Source organism: Protopterus annectens, chromosome 4.part0 (genome assembly GCF_019279795.1).
Source record: "Protopterus annectens isolate FY-2018-M chromosome 4.part0, PAN1.0, whole genome shotgun sequence".
NCBI classification, from domain to species: Eukaryota; Metazoa; Chordata; order Ceratodontiformes; family Protopteridae; genus Protopterus; species Protopterus annectens.
Window position 1 is genome coordinate 1,526,978,267 of NC_056733.1, and position 22,312 is coordinate 1,527,000,578.

The 22,312-nt window shown below is 37.7% G+C and overlaps 1 protein-coding gene across 1 annotated transcript in view; it reads right to left on the minus strand.

The window, feature by feature from the left end:
• HTR4 (5-hydroxytryptamine receptor 4) overlaps window positions 1–22,312 on the minus strand; it is a 3,476,249-nt gene that overhangs the window by 1,839,560 nt on the left and 1,614,377 nt on the right. The window contains exon 6 of the mRNA XM_044069347.1: window positions 670–1,232. Coding sequence (XP_043925282.1) covers window positions 670–1,232 — 563 coding nt within the window. The remainder of the gene's footprint in view (window positions 1–669; window positions 1,233–22,312) is intronic.

Sequence of the window (22,312 nt, forward strand, 5' to 3'; positions counted from 1 at the left end):
TTACTGTCCTGACTCTTCAGTGTGCGGGTACTGTCCCCATTACCCTGATCTCTAAATACACTACCGCCAAGGTCACACAGACTCAAAGATAAAAGTAGTAAAGAAAGAAAAAAAAATCCTTACAGTCTCTGTGGCTCAACCTTGGTGACAACAATTGATCCAACTTCATATAGTGGCACTTGTCTTCATTTAAAAACATTTAACATCAACAAAATGAGACATGACAAACTTGATCTTTATTTTCCAGCAGCTGTTTTTTGAAGAAGCACAATGACCATTGCTACACCCACATGTATAAATTATAATGAACTAAGCAAACAATTGCACATTCTCAAAGGCATTTCATCAAGATTTTTTAAGTCCTTAAATTATTGTTAAGACCAGTCAGCTCATCTAATGCACAGAAAAAAGTAAATTTAGAAAGAACTCCTATGTCATTATCTCACATCGTCTTTATATTTTCCTGTCTGAAAAGCAAGTGAATATTTGGTCGTATTCAACACTAATATATGCAGACATTAATAATTACTATACTAGTCTGACATAGGTGAATTGAAGGCATGGAACCGTCAAAAGAAAATAAACCATATACTTTACTATTAGCCAGACTGTGTAAATTCAGCAAAACAAAATTAGGCTCAATAGTGTGAAAACCAAAGGTGGCATTACCTTAATACATGTGTAGATCCGTTAATAGCAGTAGAACAGGGGACAGCTGGTCCAAGAATGGAGGGCCTTCGGTACTTCTCACTGCCGCAGCACAGAATTATAAGGAAGGCACGTCTGAAGGATTTGTTCAGAAAGGCATAGAGAAAGGGATTCAAACCAGAGTTGATGTATCCAAGCCACAGGAAAGCTGTCCAGATTTGATCTGGCACACTGTAGTATATGAAAGGGTCCACCACATTGGTAATGAAAAATGGTGCCCAACAGAGGCAAAAACATCCCATAATTATGCAGAGTGTTTTGGCAGCTTTGGTCTCTGTTTTCATCCGATGAGTACTGTGTTGATCTGGCTGTTGCCTGGCATCTGTGGAGGCACCTGCCCTCTGAAGCATGCCAATTTGCCGAGCATGCTCCCTGGCTGTGGCGTAAATCCTGTGGTAGGCAATCATCATTAGGAAGAATGGGATGTAGAACGCCACCACTGAGCATGTGATAGCATATGGTTTGTTGACCAGGAAGACGCAATAGGTTGAGTTTGTATTATTGCTGAACTTTCTGGCTTCTATCTGGAAGAGATGAAATACTCTTATTGCATATATGATATGCTATATATCTTACTTAATTTCTTAAAGCTTGGTTACCATAACATTCCATACAACTACAGACAATTTTAACATGTTATCTGACAAAATTTATGACTGTTATAGTAAACACTTTTAAGGGAAATTACATACAAACACTACTGTGTTTTTTTTAACAACATTGATGTGAGTATGTAGCCTCTTTGTTTTTTGTGCTTTGCCTTATGCTCTGAGGGTCCGGCAGTGATCCATTTCCATCTAACTTTCTGAAATGCAGTTACACAGTACAGCAACTGAATGCATATGCAGATGACACAACTTCCAAGAAATTTGAAATTAATGCAACATGTACATTAATTGTTCATATTTGTATAATTGATCTTATTGCATCCTATTTGCATAACATCTCAAACTCTGTATCATATGTTAACCCGAACAAATGAACATTGAAGATTTATTCTTCTTTCTGTCATGTTATGGCCTACCATAGTCACATAAGTTGACAACAACTATCTAGTAGATTTTGGCAGTTCATCTGCTAAAAATGTTAAAAGATTCCATACATGATCACTATACAATTCTCTTATTACTCAGTTGAGGTGGTCTCTTCAAAATGTTGGTATAAACTGTTAAAGTGGTTATTTTTCAGAAAAAAATAAAAAAAAAATACTTCTTTGCTGCAATATGTGTTTTCAGCAGCAATGCACCATCTCCAGTATAAGTTGAAAATGATTCTAAACTGGTGGAATTGCATTTTTGTGTTTCTATTGTATGCAAAACTACTAATGAAGTGTAAAAGTTTGTTTAATAAGATGATTGTCCTGATTGCATGCTTGACTGTAAAGTCTAACAAAACAAAAGGTAGACATTTCTAAGGTAAGTAATTTGCATTTGTTATTAAAATAGTGGAGAGAGTATGATAGCTAGAGGATTAGAATTCTCAGATATAACCTGGATGTTATGTGTTCAAGACTTGCATGTCAAGACTCTCATCTTGAGAACAAAGATCAAGAGGTAAACACTGATGATATCCATGCTCTAGCCCTTAAAAATGTTTGATTTTCTTGTAAACCTCTGAGGACTACAGTTAATCAATAAATGTAGTGATTATACATTCATACATCTTAATGATCAGAAAAAGCATGCTTAAGTGAATTAGGGTAATATTTAAAAATTGTCTTAGATTTTTTGTCTTTGCCTCCGTTATTGTTAGCTTTGTTCAGAAATTTGAGAAGTAGATTCTCTCTCATTCCCTGTTCTCTCTCTCTCTCTCTCTCTCTCTCTCTCTCTCTCTCTCCCCTGTCTCTCTCTCTCTCTCTCACACACACACACACACACACACACACACACACACACACACACACAAAACACAGCTTTTTAAGTCATGTTGAATGAAGGGAAAGCAAAATGGCCAGTCATTTTAACTGTTCTGCAGTTACTTTTTTAGTAGGGTCATTTGTTTAGTTTTCTTTTTATTTAATTTTTTTCTTCACTATTTGAACTGCCACTTTTAGTGAACGTAAACAAGATGGCAGGCATTTTTTTTGTCATTCTATGCTTCAATGCAGTTTTATGGAGCTCTCCTTGTACATTAATACCCTGTTGGGGAACATCTGTTTTTCAACAGGGTGTTGTCTGTGAGTTCAGCTCATTTTCTAAAATTGTTAAACATCTTCTTAACATCAAAAAGGGGCTAAACAAGACTGTCTTTTCACCTATTTTGGAGTTTAATTGCGGTGCTCCATATAATACAAAGTGCTCTAGATCAGAACAAACATATCTACAGAGCATTTTTTTCTGTACAAGTCAAAATAAATATTACTAATGCAGCATAACAACTTTATATTTGTTTGCGCAAATGCATCAGTGTGGTAGCAATAATGATAGTGAGCACCTATAGATAGTACGTAGTACTCATTGTGGATTTGTTTATAATAAATTGTGTGCATGCCTGCGTATATGTGAATATTTTTATCAGGAGATGCATGAGAAATTCTGCTACACAGTTAGGCTGTATTCTTTTATGTCAGTGTAACATTAAGATTACCACAAGTTTGCGTTTATGCAGGATAGTCCCTATTTAGGAAGTTGTGCACTGTGAAACATAATGAAAAATACCATACATCCTGAGATTTTAGAAAAATTATTTCCTAAGTTCCCAGTACCTTTTCAGTACCTAAGGCATCATAATATAACATGAAACAATAGAACATCTCACAAGAGTGAACTTTTATTTTGGGGAACTGTTAAGTCCAGTCCTTGGTACTAGTTGTTGGTATAGTTTATCTTGCAAAATCTCACATTTTCATAAAAATGTCCCACTTTGGACACTTGAAAACATGGCAACCCTGCTCTGAATATAGAAATTTGAGCAAAAGTAGAACCATGGTAAATTCTTAATTACCAGATATCACATAAGGGATGTTTTTGTTTACTCTCATTTACTTTTCAGTTGTGCAAGTTACAGTTTGTTGTCTGTCCTGGTCATCTCTATTTTTGCAGGCCTGCTCCTGTATTCTCTCATTGTCTACTGAAAAAAAATGATAGACCAGACCAGTGCAGTCTTCTCTTCCTAAAGAAATGCAGACTTAGTTGATCAACCATTTGACACTATCCATAAGTAAAATTAATTCAGTCATCACTGCATAACACAGTTTAACTTAAACTTGATGCTATTAACCAACTATAGCGTTCCAAATCCCTTCTTGCTACCACTGCATGTGTGGTATTTATCTCGCTGTGCTCCTGACAAGATGCACTCTACATTTAAACGAATAAGCACCACCATTGCTTTCAACTTCCAGCTGATATTTACATTACTTTTGTTGGTTTCAAAATTATTTACTCTACAGGTCAGACTTAGAGCCATGTTTTCATAGGTTCATACATAAGTACGAGGCAGTCAGTCTGCAGACTGTTACAAGCCTAGCCAATAACTAGAGGTCAGAATCAAACCGTGTGCTTTGTTACTTTGAGATAAAAGCCTTAGCTATTCAAACTGTTGGTTTAGCCTGTTAGTTGAAAGAAGAGCAAACATGACTCTGTACTTACTGAAACATAAACTTGTCTCTGAAGAAGCACATTGTCCAATACAATGAAAAACAAAGAGAAGTGATATGTATGTGGTACTCAGAATGTCTGACTGCAAGCATATCGACCATGGCATTCCAAACTTATTTAAAAGTAAAAATAATTTAATAGTGGGACTTCCCTGTATAAAACACTTCATTCATATGTTTTGCAAATGGATAACTTCAGAAAATTTCCTGACAAAATTGGTGGAGATTTTAGCATAATGACTAACCACTGATTCAAGTCACTATGGTGACAGACACATGAATAACACAGAAGATATTGAAAAGTCTTTAAGAATACAGCCACATTGAAGAGAAAGAAGTTTGGGAGAATTTCTTCCATATACAGACTTACCATCTACACTCAAAATTAAGGCCATTAAGAGAACTGTGAAGAACAAAAACAACAAAAAAATGGGAGTATGTGGCCCGACATGAGCAGAAATCCTGGATTTTGCAATATTATAGATAGTGCAGATTCTGGAAATATTAGGCAGACAGCAGAATACCCCACTATAAACTGGATCTATTTTCAGTTTTTAATGGGTAAGATGCTCTGTTAGTAACCCTCGAGAACAAAATGAACAAAATTAGAGCACTTCAGTGTGATAACTCATATTTAAATGAGTGCATTAACTGTAAAAGGGTCCCTAATGAATGTAAGGAGTTGTTATTAATGTTTGACCGTCATGGAATTGAATTAATAACAAAAGGATTACTGTATTATTGAATGAGGTGGATGGAATTAAATAGAAATATTATGGATGATGCTTATTTTAATCAATATGCTTTTAGATATAATATAATATTTGATAAAGTGGAAAATGAATTAAGCAATAATATTTTTAGAAAAAAGAAAAAGTTATCACGTGATGAATTTGAATATAAAAATGATATTGCATATACTTTTCCCAAAGCTTATTTAGGGCCTGATACCAATGTTAACCAGAGTCCTGTACATGAGGTAAGAGAGACTGGTAATTTTAGTGTTGGGGGAAATAATTACGACTCTGAATTCCCACCACTAAGAAGATCCGAAAGGCTAATGAATAGGAATGTAGGTAGGCAAGAAAATGTTTTTTTAGGCCAAAGAGGGGAAGGGGCAGTAAGGCCCAGATACAGAAACACATCCTTTCGGAGGAAGAACAGTTACCAGTAACTAATGTTGATTGTGATGACATTAAGGTGGTAGATGAAATAATTTCCGTTTATAAAGGGTTTAGAATTTTTAATTATGCAGAGTTTCCTATTAGTATTTATTTATTTATTTATTTATTGATTGCAGTTGGTTTACCAGGATAGTCCATTGGGCCTTAAAGAACCCGTTTTCAATGGAGTCCCGGGGAGAAAAGCTCCAAAAAATAAATGTACATTAACATTTGACAGTAACAATCTAGGTACAGAAAGTTATTAATACAATGTAGGCAGAATAAAAGTAAAAAAACATACTAGCAAATGAACAATGCAAAACATAAATACAGATTAGAGAACAAACATAGTAGCTAAATAAAGTAGGTTATGATATTAAAGGACATTAAGTAGAGTTGGTTATGTGGGGTGGGTGCAAGAGCATTCCCACTGTGATGCTAGGTGTAAGAAAAGAGACTTCTTGAAGGAAGAGTGGTTAGAGGTAGTGCAGATGTTTGGTGGTAGGGAGTTCCAGAGGCGAGCAAGACTGAAGGAAAGAAGGTTTTTGCCTGGGGGATGAGTAGGTTTATGCACTTCTAGTAGATTTTGATTATTAGACCTTAGAACTCTGTTAGGTAGGTGCACTTTAAAGGCAGAGGAAAGGGAGGGACAGTTGGAGGGGTTTAGAATAAGCTTATGGGCTAGAGTTAGTTGAGTGTAAGTTAGTTGATTGGGAAGTTCTAGCCATTTTAGTTTATGGAGGGAGAGACAGTGGTGAGTGGAAGACTTATGGCTGGTGGCGAATTTTGCAATTTTGTTATAGCAAGAGGTAAGCTGTTTTTTTAACAAGGACTGAAGATTAGTTAGTAGTGGGGCACCATAGAGAAGGGAGGGGATAAGGAAGGAAATAGAGAGAGTGATATTAGTGGTGGATGTGAGGTAGGCATTCTGTCTATACAGCATGCCAAGTTTTTGATGTGTTTTTTTGATGTTTTTTTTGTAGGTGGGAGTTAAATTTAAGTTGGTTGTCGATATGGACCCCAAGTAGTTTGGTCTCTGACACTATTTCGAGAGGTGAGTTGTTTTGACTAGTAATTAAGAATGAGTTCATGTTGGGAGGAGTGACTTTGGAGGGAGTAAATAACATTAGTTTGGTCTTGGTAGCATTGAGAGCTAGATGATTGCTTAGCATCCATTGCTCTTTGGAAGAGAAGGCATCTTGAGTAAGTTTTTGTAGTGTAGTGATAGAAGAGGCAGAGCAGATGATAGTAGAATCATCTGCATATTGGATGATGCTAGAGAAAGGGATTGATTTGTGGAAGTCGTTAATAAAGATATTGAAGACCAGAGGACCCAGTATGGAGCCTTGTGGAACTCCGGTAGGGGTACTAAGGAAAGAGGAAGTGGCTTTTTTCCATTTTATAGCTTGATTTCTGTTAGATAGACAGCTAGAGGACCAGTTCAAAGAGGAGGAGGATAGGTAGAGTTTGGAGAGTTTAGTTAAGAGCAGGCTGTGTGAGATAGTATCGAAGGCTTTGGAAAGATCAAGGAGTAAGGTGGAAACAATTTGTCCAGAGTCGCAGGCTTTATTTACGATTTCAAGGAAGGAGAGAAGGGCAGTCATGGTGCTATGATTAGGTCTGAAACCATGCTGTGTGGGAGTTATAAGATTGTTGTCTAGGAGGTGAGGAAGGAGTTGAAGTTGCACACATTTTTCAAGGATTTTTGAAATGGGGGACAGGATGGCTATGGGACGGAAATTAGTAATGTTATTATTGTTACCACCTTTGTGTAATGGTATAATAAAGGCTTGTTTCCAAATTTGGGGAACTGTGCCTTCTTGTAGGGAGTGGTTGATTAAGATGCTAATGGGGTAGGCAAGATTTTCAGCAGCTATACTAAGAAAGTAAGAAGGGATATTGTCAGGAGCATTGGTACATGGTTTCAATTTCTGAAGGAGTTTCTTAATAGTAGATGTAGATATGGGATTTAAAGAGAAGAGAGAGCAGTCAGGGGGGGTGGAATTATGGGGTGGTGTTGATGAGGAAAGAATTTGTGTAGAAGAGGGGGTAGTGGAATTAGTGGGTGGGGAGTAGGGTGTAGATGTAGAGACTATGGGGGTGGGTGAGGGGGTATTGGATGATAGGGAGGAGATGGAGAATGAGGAGGTCAGTTTGGAAATAGAGTCAATAAAGAAGGAATTAAATTGGGCGGCTAAATCAAGTTCTGGAGAATTTGGGTCTGGGGTAGGAGTATCTGGTTTGCTGGGATGGAGGAGAGTGGAGATCCCTTTCCAGAATTTTTGAGGGTTGTTTTTGTTATGGCTTTGGAGTGTAGAGAAATAGTTTTGTCGATCGAAAGTGATGAGTTTTTTTACTTTATTTCGGAGCATTTTGTATTCGTTAAGGAGTGGAGTTGCCTTATGTTTTTGGTAGCGTGCCCAGACTTTGTCTCTCTGTCTCATGGTGGAAAGAGTAGTTTTGGAGAGCCATGGGGCTGATTTAGTTTTTATTCTCTTTGTCCGTAAGGGAGCTTGGGAGTCAAGTAATTTTAAGAATGTTGAGTTGAAGTATGAGACTGCATTGTCTAGAGGTAATGTTTTTAGACAATTCCAATTAAGTGCTTGTAGTGAGTTTGAAAAGGTTATTGGGTTGAAGTTTTTTTGGTCACGGATAGTAATAAAGTTATGGGTTCATTGAAGGATAGTGGGAAGCCGGTGGGTAAAGGTGGTTAAGTGGTCACCAAGTGACCAAGAGTGCCACTGTTGGTGAAATAGTGAGGATGGGAGACTAGAATCCAATCCAATATACTCCCATTGGAGGGGGTTTTGGCTGGGTGAGTTACCAAAGTGATCAGTTGTGAGAAATTGTAGAGGTTGATGTTAGTGGTGTTTGTAGGAGCCTGGATAAGGGCCCAGTTAATGTTTACGTCTCCAAGGATTATGGTTTCATTACTAATGTTACTGGATAGCCAGGAAAGGATAAGTTCGAGTGTAGAGATATTATCCCCTTCGGGGATAGTAGTGAGGGTAGGAGGTAAGTAGAGTAAGAACCTGTTTCATCTTTTAATGAAGGGCCTTAAATTTGTTCCATCCAAAAGAGCGGATATCAGTAATATCCTCACAGATTTTAGGTTATTTGTTAGAAAATTAAATTTTAAATGTATATTTAAAGATAATCAAAAAGAGTTTGATAATTCCAACTCTATTATATATAAAAAAAGTTGTTGGAACCCACCTCTTTTACCCTTACTACACACATTTGAGAAAGTAACTGAACAAGAGATTTTTAAAACACTACATGAACATATCTATAGAAAGCACAATTTAACCTTGGAAGAAAAGGAATTATTGCACAAACTCAGGAACAATGGGGAAGTTAGATTTATGAAACCTGATAAGGGTGGAGGTATGGCTATTGTGAACAATGTGGATTATAACAATAAGATCACTAGTATATTAACAGATTCTAATAAATATGAAATTATTTCCAGAAATGAAATAAATATTTGTTATAGGAAGATCAAATGTTTTTTGGAGGATGCCCTGTTACAGGGGGTCATTAATGAGGAAGTGTATAACTTCTTACAGGTAGAACACCCTACTATCCCAGTATGTTTTGGGATTCCGAAAACCCATAAAAATATACAGGATCCACCGTATAGATTGATCATTTCTGGCAAAAACAGTATAACAAATTCCTTAGGGGGTTTTATTGATCGAATTATAAAACACTCTGTCACCCCTGTAGAATATATTTTAAAAGATTCTTGGGATTTTTTAAGACAACTAAGAAAGGATTTTTTTGTGAAGGACTGTTATTTTTCCACCATTGACGTAGTAGATTTGTTTACCTCCATACCTTATGCAATAGGTTTACAGTTTTTTAATGATGTTTTAATCAGGCAAAGTAATCTAAGCGGCAAGATGATAAATTTTATCACTGATTTGATGGAAATCATTTTAAAAAATAATTTTTTTACTTTTGAGGGTGAATTTTATAAACAGATTCAAGGGGTGGCAATGGGTAATAGTTGCACCCCTATATTTGCAAATTTAGTGTTGCATGAATGGGAAAAACAATTTATTTTCACCTCTCCCTTCAACCAAGAATGGTTGCTGTATTTTAGGTTTTTAGATGATTTATTTATCTTGTGGAATGATGTTAAATATTTTTATGCCTTCTTGGAATATATTAATAATATATGTATTTATTTCAAGTTTACAGGGAATGGTAACAAAGATGAAATACATTTTTTGGATGTTAATATAACCAAGGATTATACTAAGAATTATTTTATATCTAGTGTTTTTAGAAAATCTACTTTCTCAAATGATTATTTGGAATTTTCTAGCAACCACCCGCCACATGTTAAAAGAAATATAGTCAAGGGTCAGATGGTGAGGGTAGTAAGAATGTGTTCGGAGTTAGATATTGTGGAAAAAGAAATAAAAAAAGTCACACATATGTTTTTAGATAGGGGATACCCCCTGGACTTTGTAAATAATATTCGGGATGATGTTTTGGCACTATGGAATGTTAGGTATATGCCATTATTAGGTTTGGGACTTGAAGCATCTGATACTAGTTTAACTGTAAATAAAGATTTCTCACAAGCAATGGTTATAACTTATGGAGAAACTGCTAAGGAAGTGAAGAAAATCATTTCCAATAATTGGTACATGCTCAAATGTAATCATGAACTTTTCAAGTTCATAGGTCCGGAGCCTTGTTTTACTTATAAAGTAGATAATAATTTAAAATTTATGTTAGATCATAAGAAGGAACGTCCTCATTCCACTAAAATAGGGACTCTCAAGTGCGGGTGTTGTGAACAATGTTCCTATATCAATGAAAAGGCACAATTTACACTATCTCCCCTTGACATATCTATTAAACTAGCCTTTGGTTCATGCATTTCCACTGGTTTGGTGTACTTAGCTACATGTAAGGCTTGCCCATGTTATTATGTGGGCAAAACAGAAAGAAAACTAAATTGTAGGATCTATGAACACTGCTATTGCATTTTGAAAAAAGATGAAAATAATGCATTAAGTAAACATATTACTGCTAATCCTACTCATAGTTTTACTTTTGGAATTTTGGAGATTGTGAAGGTGGACCCTCGAGGGGGTGATTGGAAAAACAAATTGTTAAAGGCTGAGTCTAAATGGCAGTTTAAATTAAATGCAGCAGCATTCCCAGGTTTGAATGAGGCCATTAGCATCAAACCTGAACTCAGACATAGAGCTAGTGTTCTTTGAGTCACTAACATTTTTATATATATAATTTTTTTTATATATATATTTTTTTTAAAAGTCATGTTAGATTTCAAGTTATTCTTAAAAGTTTAGGGTATATGTCATAAGTATTGGTTTTCATTTATTTAATATTCATGAGCTGTAATGTCACATGTTTATTGTTTTAGCTATAAATGGCATGTAATTTTAATGGTTTGTAGATCTGTTGAAGTCTGTATGACGAAAGCGCTCATCTATTTGTGGATTTAATAAATCTTTTCTTATTTCACCCGGTGGACTAGTTATTGGCGTTTACAGCAGCTTGCTCTGGTTATTTGTACATTTAAGATACGTAAGTCAAAACAAAAAGAAACATTACACAAATAATTCCCAAGATACCTAGGTGTCAAAGGATAGTTGTTCTGTAATGACACTATGCAAAAATAAAACAGGTATTTTTTCTGTGATGACATTAGGCATGCAAATACCTCACATTCAATATATGTGATGAGCGGACATTAGATACAACTTATAAAAAATGAGTAGGGAGGCTTACAGTATAGATGTAAGGAATAAATAAAATTGAGGAAAGGTATGTGAAGCAATCATTTGCCTCTACTTAACTCCTACCCTCACTACTTTATGGTGCTCCCATCCTTACTAATCTCCAGGCATCACAAAATTAAAACTTGAATAATGCTTGAAGCAAATACCTGTTTCAGAAACTACACCTGTGTAGCACTAAAAAGTCTAAATTGATTAGAACTACCATATCAGGCAACATATGCAAATAATAAAATTATTTGGCATGTCTGCCTTTCTACCACTAAATAACATTCTACACAATTATGTTCCCAGTCAGTAATTATGATCCAATGATCAAAAACGTCTCTGTCCACAAACCTATGAAATCTGCTATGCATGGTCTGTACTCATACCATGTTGCTAAGGCTTGGAACTCCTAATCTGTATATATAAGGTCAAGAGCCTTCCTCCAGTCGTTTACAATCATTTTGAAAGACTTCCCAGCCAAAATGTGGCTCTATTGTTGCTCAACCCCAGGATGAACTATATCCCTAAATATGAACACTTAACTATTCATACTTTATACCTCCTTGCTCTCCCTTCTTCACTCACTTCCATTTTTATCTCCCCTGCTTCTATTTCTAAATATGTCATAACCCTGTTTTTCTCTCACTTCATATTGCAATTTATGTTGAATTATATCTTTAGTTTATCTATAAAAGTGGCTAAAATTTCTTTAAATATTAATTCATTATCATATCAGTTGTATGTTTTCACATTATGTCTAATTTGGAATGATTATTTAAGCTGTAGATGTTTTGTATTATTATTTTTGAAGATTGTAAAATTATTGTTCTTCAAATGTTTTTGTAATACTTTTCTCCATGGTCCTCCATTGAAAATGGGCATCTACCCAGTCAGACTTTCCTGGTAATCAAATATCAATAAATAAATCAATGCATGAATAAATAAATAAAAAAAGTAGATAATAGTTAAAGCTAGGAAAGGGAGAGAGGCATTATAAAGGTGATGTGTCAAGGAGAGCAGGAGTAAAAATCCTAAGGTACATGCTAACACAGAACCTGGATATAAGAGAGTGGCGAACAGTATGTAAAGGAGATGATCACAGTGAGATCAGAAAGAAACTGAAATGCAGTGTGGGGATTAAGGTGGGAAGGTAACTGAGGAGGACTGGTAGAAAGGATGGTTGTGTAGAAGGGGAGAGAGGTTATCAAGGTGTACAGGGTAAGACATGACAAAGGAAAATGGAGTTACCCAGGTGAACAGCATGTGCATGACCACATGTGGTTTAGGTGTTGTTTTAGTAAAGACATGAAGGCAAAAAGTTTCACAGTCCATTTTAGGTATGTTGGGATGGTATTCCAGAGTTTGGACACATAACGAGAGTATAGTGAATCACCTGTTGAGTTCTGAGACATTATTGTGAGTGTTAAGCATTTGTTGGTTGAGAGAAGCTTTCTATCTGTGGAGTAGTGTTGCAGGGGTATCTTCTCACGCTGGACATTTTTCAGATGCATGTATAAGATTGTGTGCAGTAACAGGTTGTGAGTATGTTAAATAGTCGGGCATCTCAAGCCAGTTTACATATTTTAGATCTCTGCAGTGATGGTGCTATATGTATGCTTGGCAGTAAATATGGCTACTTTACTGTAACAGGCATAAGGTTTAGGTTTAAGTGTAGTCTGTAGGTTTGTAAGAATGGGTGGGGCATACAGTAGAGACGGAAGAAAGTAGATAGAGGCTAGTGTTTGTCTTACATCAACTGCAAGGTAGTGTTGATTTTGGATTTATAGAAGAAGATGCATTTCTGGTGTGTTTTTGTAATGACTTGCAATATGTACTGGTGAAATTTCAGGTTATTACCAGTTAGGACACACAGAAGTTTTGTTTGGGTTCTGGTATCACCTTTTTATGTTATTGTATGAGGCTATTTCAAAAGATTGTGTTTTATCTTGGTATTGTTTAAGATTGAAAAGCGTGAGTTTTGTTTTTTAGGACTGAAAAGTAAATTTGCATCTTTAAGTCAAGTTTCATTGCCAGTGGAAGAATTTTAGGTGATGTCCTGAAATGTTGATAGGGATGGGGCTGCAACTATTATGGTTGATATTGAACTATGGTAGTGAGATGGGAGTTAGTATGCAGTATATTTATAAAAACCTTTGAATAATTGGGAACCTAATATTGGTCCTTGTAAAGCACAAATAGTGAGTGATAGGAATGGGAACAATTTTGCTTTAATTTGACCCCATGCTGCCTGTCAGTCAGGTAGCTATGGAACCATGAAAGAGGGCCGGGTGAAGACAAGGGATGTAAGAAGATGTTGAAGGGATACACTGTCAAATATCTTTGATAAATCTCAGAAGATGCCAGCTTGCCATCACTCCTGTGTTGGTGTATGACATTTGTGAAGTTGTGGAGCACAGCGGTAGTACTATGGGGAGGTCTAAAACCATGCTGACTTTTGCAGAACAGGCTGCTAGAGTTAATATAGCACATACTGTGTGAGTCAATGCATTTTTCTAGCATTTTTGACAGAGGCGATAAGATGGTAATAGGTCTACAGTTGGAAAAGTCTGTTGATCTGCCATCTTTGTGGATTGGTATTATATAGGATTTTTTTTTCAAAAGGATGAAGCATATCTCTTAGATATCAATTGGTTTATCAGTATGGATACATTGAAAACCATGTCATCAGCTGCTGCTTTTAGGTATTCTATTAGATGTTTGTTGGGAGCTAGAGCTTGTTTTTTAGTTTCAATAGAAGTAGATTTCTGATGAATTCCCTACTACTTATTAAATGATTTTACTTTATTTCTGAGTATTTGGACTTTAGCATAATATTTTTCTGGTTATAAATGATGTGTGTGCATACGCTTGATATGTCTATAAGAGATTAAAAAAAATATTAGCAAATATGAACAATAAATTAAATTTGCACAAATAAAATGTGATTAATATCAAGGTATTAGAGATAATCTGAAAGCTGGCACCTAATACAATAAAAAAGCCTCAAATAGAGTTTTCTGTTACATTTGCTGACATACTAAGTTACACCATAGTAATAATTTAATTTTGTCAGTAGATGTTCTTCCAAAGATATTTTAAAGGGGGTGCCCTTTCAGTGATACAGCGTGAATCTAAACTTTTTCATATTCATTTTGCTCTCCCAGTTGCCCCCTCCACTATATTTCCTGCAGGAGAGGATGGAGTCATTCTACAACAACATACAGTACCAATTCCGAGGCCCAGAGCTTCCTTGCATTCATCAACCCAAACGTCCTGGATCAGCTGGTAAACTCCCCTACCAGAGGTGAAAACATATTGGACCGGGTCATCACCAACATGGGCAACTGGTGTTCCACACCAGAGGTCAACCCGTCACTGGTTAGATCAGACCATAAACTAATCAGTCTGGATGTCCACACCCCACCACCACCCCTAACTAAGGAAACCACAGTAAAAAACTTTTCTAAAGCAAATTTCACCTTACTTAAGACAGAGGTGGTAAGTTTCACAGCCCCCACGCTAAAGGATAATGCTGCCCAAGATGCAGAAACCTTTACAAATGCACTCTGTGAGCACCCACAAGGATGCATGAATCATGCCATCCCTAGCAAAACCAAGACTCACTCCTCTAAGAGAAGGAAGCCAGTTTGGGGGTCCCCTGCAACAAACAGGTTATACAATAGAAGGAGGAAACTAGTTCAGAAAAAAAAGCAAATCCCAAGAAGGAAAGACATTCCTGGTCAGTATCAGTAAGAAACTGAGGTCTCTCATGAAATCATCCAAGGCTAACTTCAAAAAAAAAATAGCCAAGGATTCAGAAGATAACCACAAAGCCTTATTTAGCTATGTTAAGAATCTAAGTGGCAACTCGCAGATATGCACTGAACTAGTGCAAAATAGCACAAAATATACTGAACCTACTGATATTGCCAACATCCTGGCAGATAGATTCAGTGCAAACCTCAACCCCCTCTCACCTCCAAAAGGGCCCACAACAATATTGGAAAGGTGTAGTGTCCCAAAAATCACAGATGCACAGGTGAAAACAGCCCTTTCAAAAGCCAAAACACAGCATCAATGGGACCAGATGGTGTCCCAGGCTGCGTCTTGCATGAACTACAGAACAAACTAACTCCCCACCTAAACACACTGTTCAACCTCAGTCTCTTCTCAGGCTACGTGCCCATAGAATGGTGCACAGCAACGGTTATTCCTCTCCACAAGGGAGGGGCCGCAACTGACCCTGGTAACTATCGCCACACAAGTCTGACTAGCCTGGTCTGCAAGGCTATGGAGCGCATCATCATAGAACTCATTAACAAAGACATTGGGAACCTCCAAACACTTGACCTGACCAGGTTTGGCTTTGTTAAGAGCAGATCATGCCTACTAAACTTGGTTGACTTCTTTGAGACAGTCACCAAGGCCATAGACGAGGAAAAGGTGGTTCATACAGTCTACCTTGACCTCGCCAAGGCTTTCAACACCATTCCCCACTCGGGTATTACAGAAAAACTCACCAGCCTGAACATAAACCCTACGTCACGAGATGGGTTGCCAACTGGCTTACAGACAGAATTCACACAGTAGGAATAGCGGGCCCCAGGTCCGACTCTAAACTAGTCACAACTGGTGTCCCACAAGGCTCGGTCCTGGGACCCCTACTGTTCAGCATATACTTCTCAGAAGTACAGGCAAACACAGGAGGACTATGGCTAACCAAGTTCGCTGATGACTGCAAACTGGGAGCCATAATTGACTCTCTGGCTGACACGGACATCCTCCAAAAGGGCCTTACTGAGACGGACACCTGGTGTCAAAGTAAAGGTCTCAAGCTAAATGCCAAAAAATGCATAGTCATCCTGTTTGGGAAAAGCAAAACACCCACGAATTACCATATAGGTGGCAGCCCCCTTAATACAGAAGAGGTAATAAGAGATCTGGGGACCCAGGTAGATAGTAATCTCTCCTTTGACAATCATATTGCCAAAGTAGTTAGGAAATCCTTCTATGTGGCCCATCTAATTACTAAAGGGTTTGCATCTAGAAATAAAGAGGTTATAGTGCCTCTCTACTCGTCCCTCATTAGACCCATCATAGAGTACAATGCCCCATTTGCGATGTACCTCACAAGACACTTCCAACAGCTGGAAAGACCACAAAAGTACCTCACCAAGAGGATTACTGGTCTCAAACATATGTCCTATGCAGCCCGACTGAAAAAACTCTGGCTGTACACAGTGGCATATCGCTTACTCAGAGATGATCTCTGCCTGACTTACAAAGCCATGCCCAACTCAGAATTGATGGACATGCTCCACCTAAAGAAATCCAAGTCACTGCGAGCCACGCGCTCTAGTGAGCTACACCTCACCACAGCAATAAATATAACATGCTGGAGGGATAGATTCCTGTCACAGAGACTCACCATGCTTTGGAACAAAATCCAAATTACATCAGGCAGAGCCCCTCACTAACACTCTTCAAGGGAAACCTTGAAGAGTGGATGGGTAACAAAAAATACACCCCTGGGATCACTTCATTGGCTCTGCTTGACAGAGGATCAGTTAATTAATCAATGGGGCAGCGAAAGCTGACACTCTGGCTAGGCTTATAAATGCCCTCGGTTAAATAGCCTGTGAACCTATGAACCTTGCAAAATGCTGTGCATATGGGATATTTTTTCCAAGTACTAATAACTGCTCAGCATAACAATGTGTATTTGTGAGGCTGAACAGGCTATGAAGAGTGGCTTGAGTGCATGCTCCACCCTGACAAATAGCACAGACAAGCTACGAGGAGTGGTTTGAGTGCATGTTCCACCCTGGCAAATATGGCAGACAAGTTATGAGGAGTGGCTCAAGTGCATGCTCCATCCTGGCAAATAGTGCAGACAAGCTATGAGGAGTGGCTTGAGTGCATGCTCCATCCTGGCAAATAGGGCAGACAAGCTATGAGGAGTGGCTCGAATGCATATTCCACCCTGGCAAATAGGGCAGACAAGTTATGAGGAGTGGCTTGAGTGCATGATCCACCTTGGCAAATAGTGCAAACAAGCTATGAGGAGTGGCTTGAGTGTATGCTCCACCCTGGCAAATAGGGCAGACAAGCTATGAAGAGTGGCTTGAATGCATGCTGCACCTTGGTAAATAAGAGAGACAAACTATGAGCGGTATCTCAAGTGCATGTTCCACCCTGAAAAATAGGGCAGACAAGCTATGAAGAGTGGCTTGAATTCATGCTGCACCCTGGCAAATAGGGCTGACAAGCTATGAGGAGTGGCTTGACTGCATGCTCCACCCTGGCAAATAATGTAAATAAGCTATGAGGAGGGGCTCAAGTGCATGCTTCACCCTCACCCTAGCAAATAGGGCAGAGAAGCTATGAGGAGTGGCTTGAATGCATGCTCCACCATGGCAAATAGGGCAGACAAGCTAAGAAGAGTGGCTTGAATGTATGCTGTTCCCTGGCAAACAGGAGAGACAAGCTATGAGGAGTGTCTCGAGTGTATGCTCCACCCTGGTAAACAGAATAAGCATGCTTTCTTTGGTTCTTCTTTGTTTTTTCTTCTCGCTCAGGCATGTTGTTTTTCTTCTGAGCTCCAGCTTTGACCATAGCTCAACAAAGGACCACATCTCATGCTCTCTCCCACTTGATATGAACATCATCCTCCCTGTCTCGCTGTCAAGCATCCAGTACATTAACTGAACTCAAACCACCTGGGTTGTAGTCAGGGCTTTATTTCTTTATGCCTCCAGTGAGGCAAACTTGACATAGTTTGTTGCATAGCTTGCCAACATGTAATGGATAACAATAATCTATTTTTTTTTTTATGAGATTATGGGCTAACTGTTGAGCAGAAGTTATAAATGCTCTTGTCATATACTGGCAAACTGGAGTGCTAGTAAAGCAGGGCAGTTAGGAGTTTACAGGAATTTTTGTGCACAAGCCATCTGAAGTTAGGGTATTTGCTGTGTAAACTCCAATTGCTTGAGGCAAGGGAAACTAAGTGGTTGTGCTTGCTGTTGTGATGTCAAAAGGAGATAAAGGACTTTGGTCTACAGAATATGCCCAACTTAGCTTTTGGTTGGCAGTTTGCAAATATTTCAACAAGCAACTGAGTATCAAGGATGAGAGCAAACATGTTTCCCCTCCCATGCAGCCAACCATTAGTGCCTCTAGCTTATGTCTGATCTACCTAACCATCCTAATCTCCCCTGGACTTGCTCCTCCTGGGTAGGGGCCAATGGGGTTCATTAGGACATCCTGAGACCACATGTCATTCTTGCTGCCTTGGAAGGGTTGCAATGATCTACCCTTATTTTTCTCCACCACTGTATTCATTAGTGACATCAGAAGGCTAACTCCCTCCTATGGACCATACCAACCAGAAAAAGAAAATGTAGACAAACAACTCTCCCAGGATGGACATATCTGCCCCTCCTTATCAGCACCGATGACTAAGTCGCTAATTGAACCCAGGTTGCTGAGCCATAGTGAAGGCTTAATCCTTCTATGCCACAGCACTGGCTGAAACAAAACCAGTTTTATTTAGATTACTTCCTCAGTTGGTTAATTTTTCCAAAGACGTTAACTTTATAAAGTATTCTGATGGGATGGTGGTTTGTTGTTATCACTACAGGAACAGGAGAGGGTCTCCATCCCCATCCCCAATTAACAATATTGTTTGTTATCTTATTTTCTTAGCCTCTTAGCCTCTTACCACTGAAATTCTGTATCTCTAACTGTGGTCCTCGATTCAGCTTAGGATAACCTGCTATTGGTGTTATGTTTATCGGTGACAGATTCAGGAGATATTTATTGTATCATCTACTAATGCTATCATGTCATGAACCATCATCAAAAAATTGCCAGAGGTATATAATAATAGTGTCAGGCTCTGAGTTTATGTTCTAACTGTCCTGAAAGTGGGGACTCACCTTGCTGTCAGCAGTCCCTCTGTTACTGTTCTTCTGCACTGCTTCCTTGTCTTATTTGTGTCCACTCTTGTACTCTTCTAGTCTTTGATTACAGGAATATTATATCATGGATTCCTGTAAACCACCATTGTCAGCTGCCTCCTAATTTTGTTTGGTCTGTTTTCATAACTAACTTTTTCTCTTTTTCTGAATTTTCTCTTCTGTCTGTTTCCTTTTTCATATCGAAAACAATTTAGCTAGTAGCACTATGTTTTCTTAGTTCACAGATTATGGAAATTACCATGTGCACTCAAATTACAGAGAAACAAGTGTGTGCTCATGACTGCACTCCACTCTTTAAACCTCCCTTCTCTAAATATTGTGTGCATGTGGAGTTGGTATATATTGTTTGTGTGTGTGTGTGTGCGTGTGTGCGTGTGTGTGTGTGAGTGTGTGAGTGTGTGTGTGCGTGCATGTGTGTGCGTGTGTGTGCGTGTGTGTGTGTGTGTGTGTGTGTGTGTGTGTGTGTGCGTGTGTGCGTGTGTGCGTGTGTGTGTGTGTGTGTGTGTGTGTGTGTGTGTGTGTGTGTGTGTGTCTGTATGCATGCTCATGGAGCTTGTTTCCCATGTGGAGGAGGCTACAGGTAGACTTGTTCCTGGCAAAACATATTTTGAACCCCTCTTTTCCTGTGTGGGCTAGTCCCTGGCAAACCTTGTTTTAAGCTGCTCTTTTCTTGTCTAGGCAACGGGCAGCATTCTCTGTATTAGGTGAGCAGTGCTGATATAAAAATAGTTTTCTCTCTGTCTCTCTCTTTCTGCATAGTGTCGATTTAGCTATATCTATACTAACAATTTCACTTTTTAGGAATTTGTCATTTTAATAAATTCATAAGCATCTGTCTTTGAGTTGTTTCATCTTCTTGTAACTTCCCATTTTGTCTCAATTTTCCTAGCTCTCCTCTTACCTGATTACGAATCTGAGATTTGTATTAACACTCTATTCTGACACTAACATTGAATTATGTCATAGATTATTTTTGTCCTCTGACACTTGCTAGAAATGACATCTTGATTATCTGATCCTTCAGTTAGCTGCATGGTTTCATTGGGCAGTGGCATCAAGTTATATGAAATATATGAATCCCCTATTCTGTTTGATTTCCAGGATGTATGTTTACCCGGAATGGCTGTCACATTAGGTCATACTTGCACAAATACTACAATTAATTAAAATTAATATTAATCAATTCATTTGAATTTGAAAATGGCTATAGCATTGATATCATTTTGCCAATTTGAGTCTCAGCTTGGGAGGTACAATAAGCAAAGCCAAAACACCTTAGCAAACCAGAGTTTTCATTGCGTGATACCTTAAAGACTTCATTGGAAGGAAGCATATGGGAAAAATGAAAATCACCCCTTAAAGGCATATTTTCTTTTAAGCTTAAGCTACATATTGCATTTAGCACATGCTATAAATTGAACCTTTTACCTTTTATATTGTGGGTAAGGCATTTCTTAATCTGGGTAAATGTGTCAAAAGTGAACTGGGATAACTCAGCTTTGAGTAATGATTGCATGAGCCCAATGATTACCATTAGTAATTAGCTTGGATTTATTTATTCATTTATTTACTCATTCATTTATCTATTTATTTATTAATTTTTACATTGCATTTGTTTACCAGCAATGTCCATTTGCGTGCAGAACACCTTTTCAGTGGAGGGCCAGGGAGAAAAGCACCCAATACAAATCCTAGATACAAGGATATCACATTAGAAGACAACTTTATACTATATTCACATAGTCAATAGTCCTACTAGAAATTATGCAAAATTGAATGTTATTTGGATTACAGAAGATGTGTCTGTATTATCAAATTGGACCAGACCTACCATGCTCAGACCACTGAAGTGTTACCTGGGAGGTGACTTAATTGCATTTAAGAAAAGATCACATAGTGCAAAAACAAAAATGAAATTTCACCAAGCAGATTGTATAACCATTAGAAGCGGACTATCTGCATGAAACTGGTTAGATGTTTTGAGAGATGAGACTGTTTCAGAGTGTTGGGACATTTTTATGATCACATATATTCATTACTGTACAGAAAATAATGAATGGTGGACTATAAAATTGTAAAAAATAAGGGAAGAAAAAAAAAAACTATGAAAACTATGGCTTAACTATAGGGATGGTCTAAGCCAGGACAATAAAATTATCAGGAAATCTGCAATTGTTTTAGGAAACTGTTAAGGAACTCCCTCCAAAAAAGTGTGAATATCAGTTGACATCCACTAGTATTGAAAATAAGAAAGCTCTATTTGGACAGATAAGGAATTATAGATAAGAATCCCATAGTGACATTGCTATTATAAAAGATTACTGCTAAAACTCATTTGCTATGTATATTATCTGAAAAAAATCATAATTATCAGAAAGGAAGAAAATGATGCAGAACATCAGTATGATGAAGAAAGAGATAATTATTCCAACATATTAGAAGAAATGGTGATGGCATCCCCTAAACAAAATTAAGTCTAACACTGCAGCAGGGCCAGATGGCCTAAATGTGTTGTCCGTGCATAAAAATATAGCCCTAATGGCTGCATGCCTACAGAGGTTATTTCAAGAAAGTTTAGAAACTGGGTTTCTTCTCCAATTATGGCAGTCTGCTTTGCTAGTGCAAGTATCTAAAGGGGGCAAAATTAATACAGTTTATTATTATCCCCCCTTTAGTTTGACATGCATAACTGGAAAATCATTCAAATGAGTAAAATGAAACTAAAACCTGACCTAGATATTTATCATCATAGATTCTGCTTGGGAAGGCCAGGTGTATCAAATCTAATAAACTTATATCAATATATTTGGGAAGCAGATGGACTAGTACCATCAGTGGATGATAATCTACTTGTAACTCACTAAAGCATTTAATTCGATCCCTCACTGAGATATTATGAAGAAACTCTATAAAAATAATATCAAGAGGTATATTACTAACTGGGTATTTAAATGGTTGTTGAAAATGTTGCAAATGACTCTATGTATAATTGCTCTCAGAACTATAGGCTGGAAAGGATACAATGATATTTTAGCAGCTAAATCACTAGAGTTAAGCACCTGTGTTATGAGAACAGGCTAAAACGTTGTC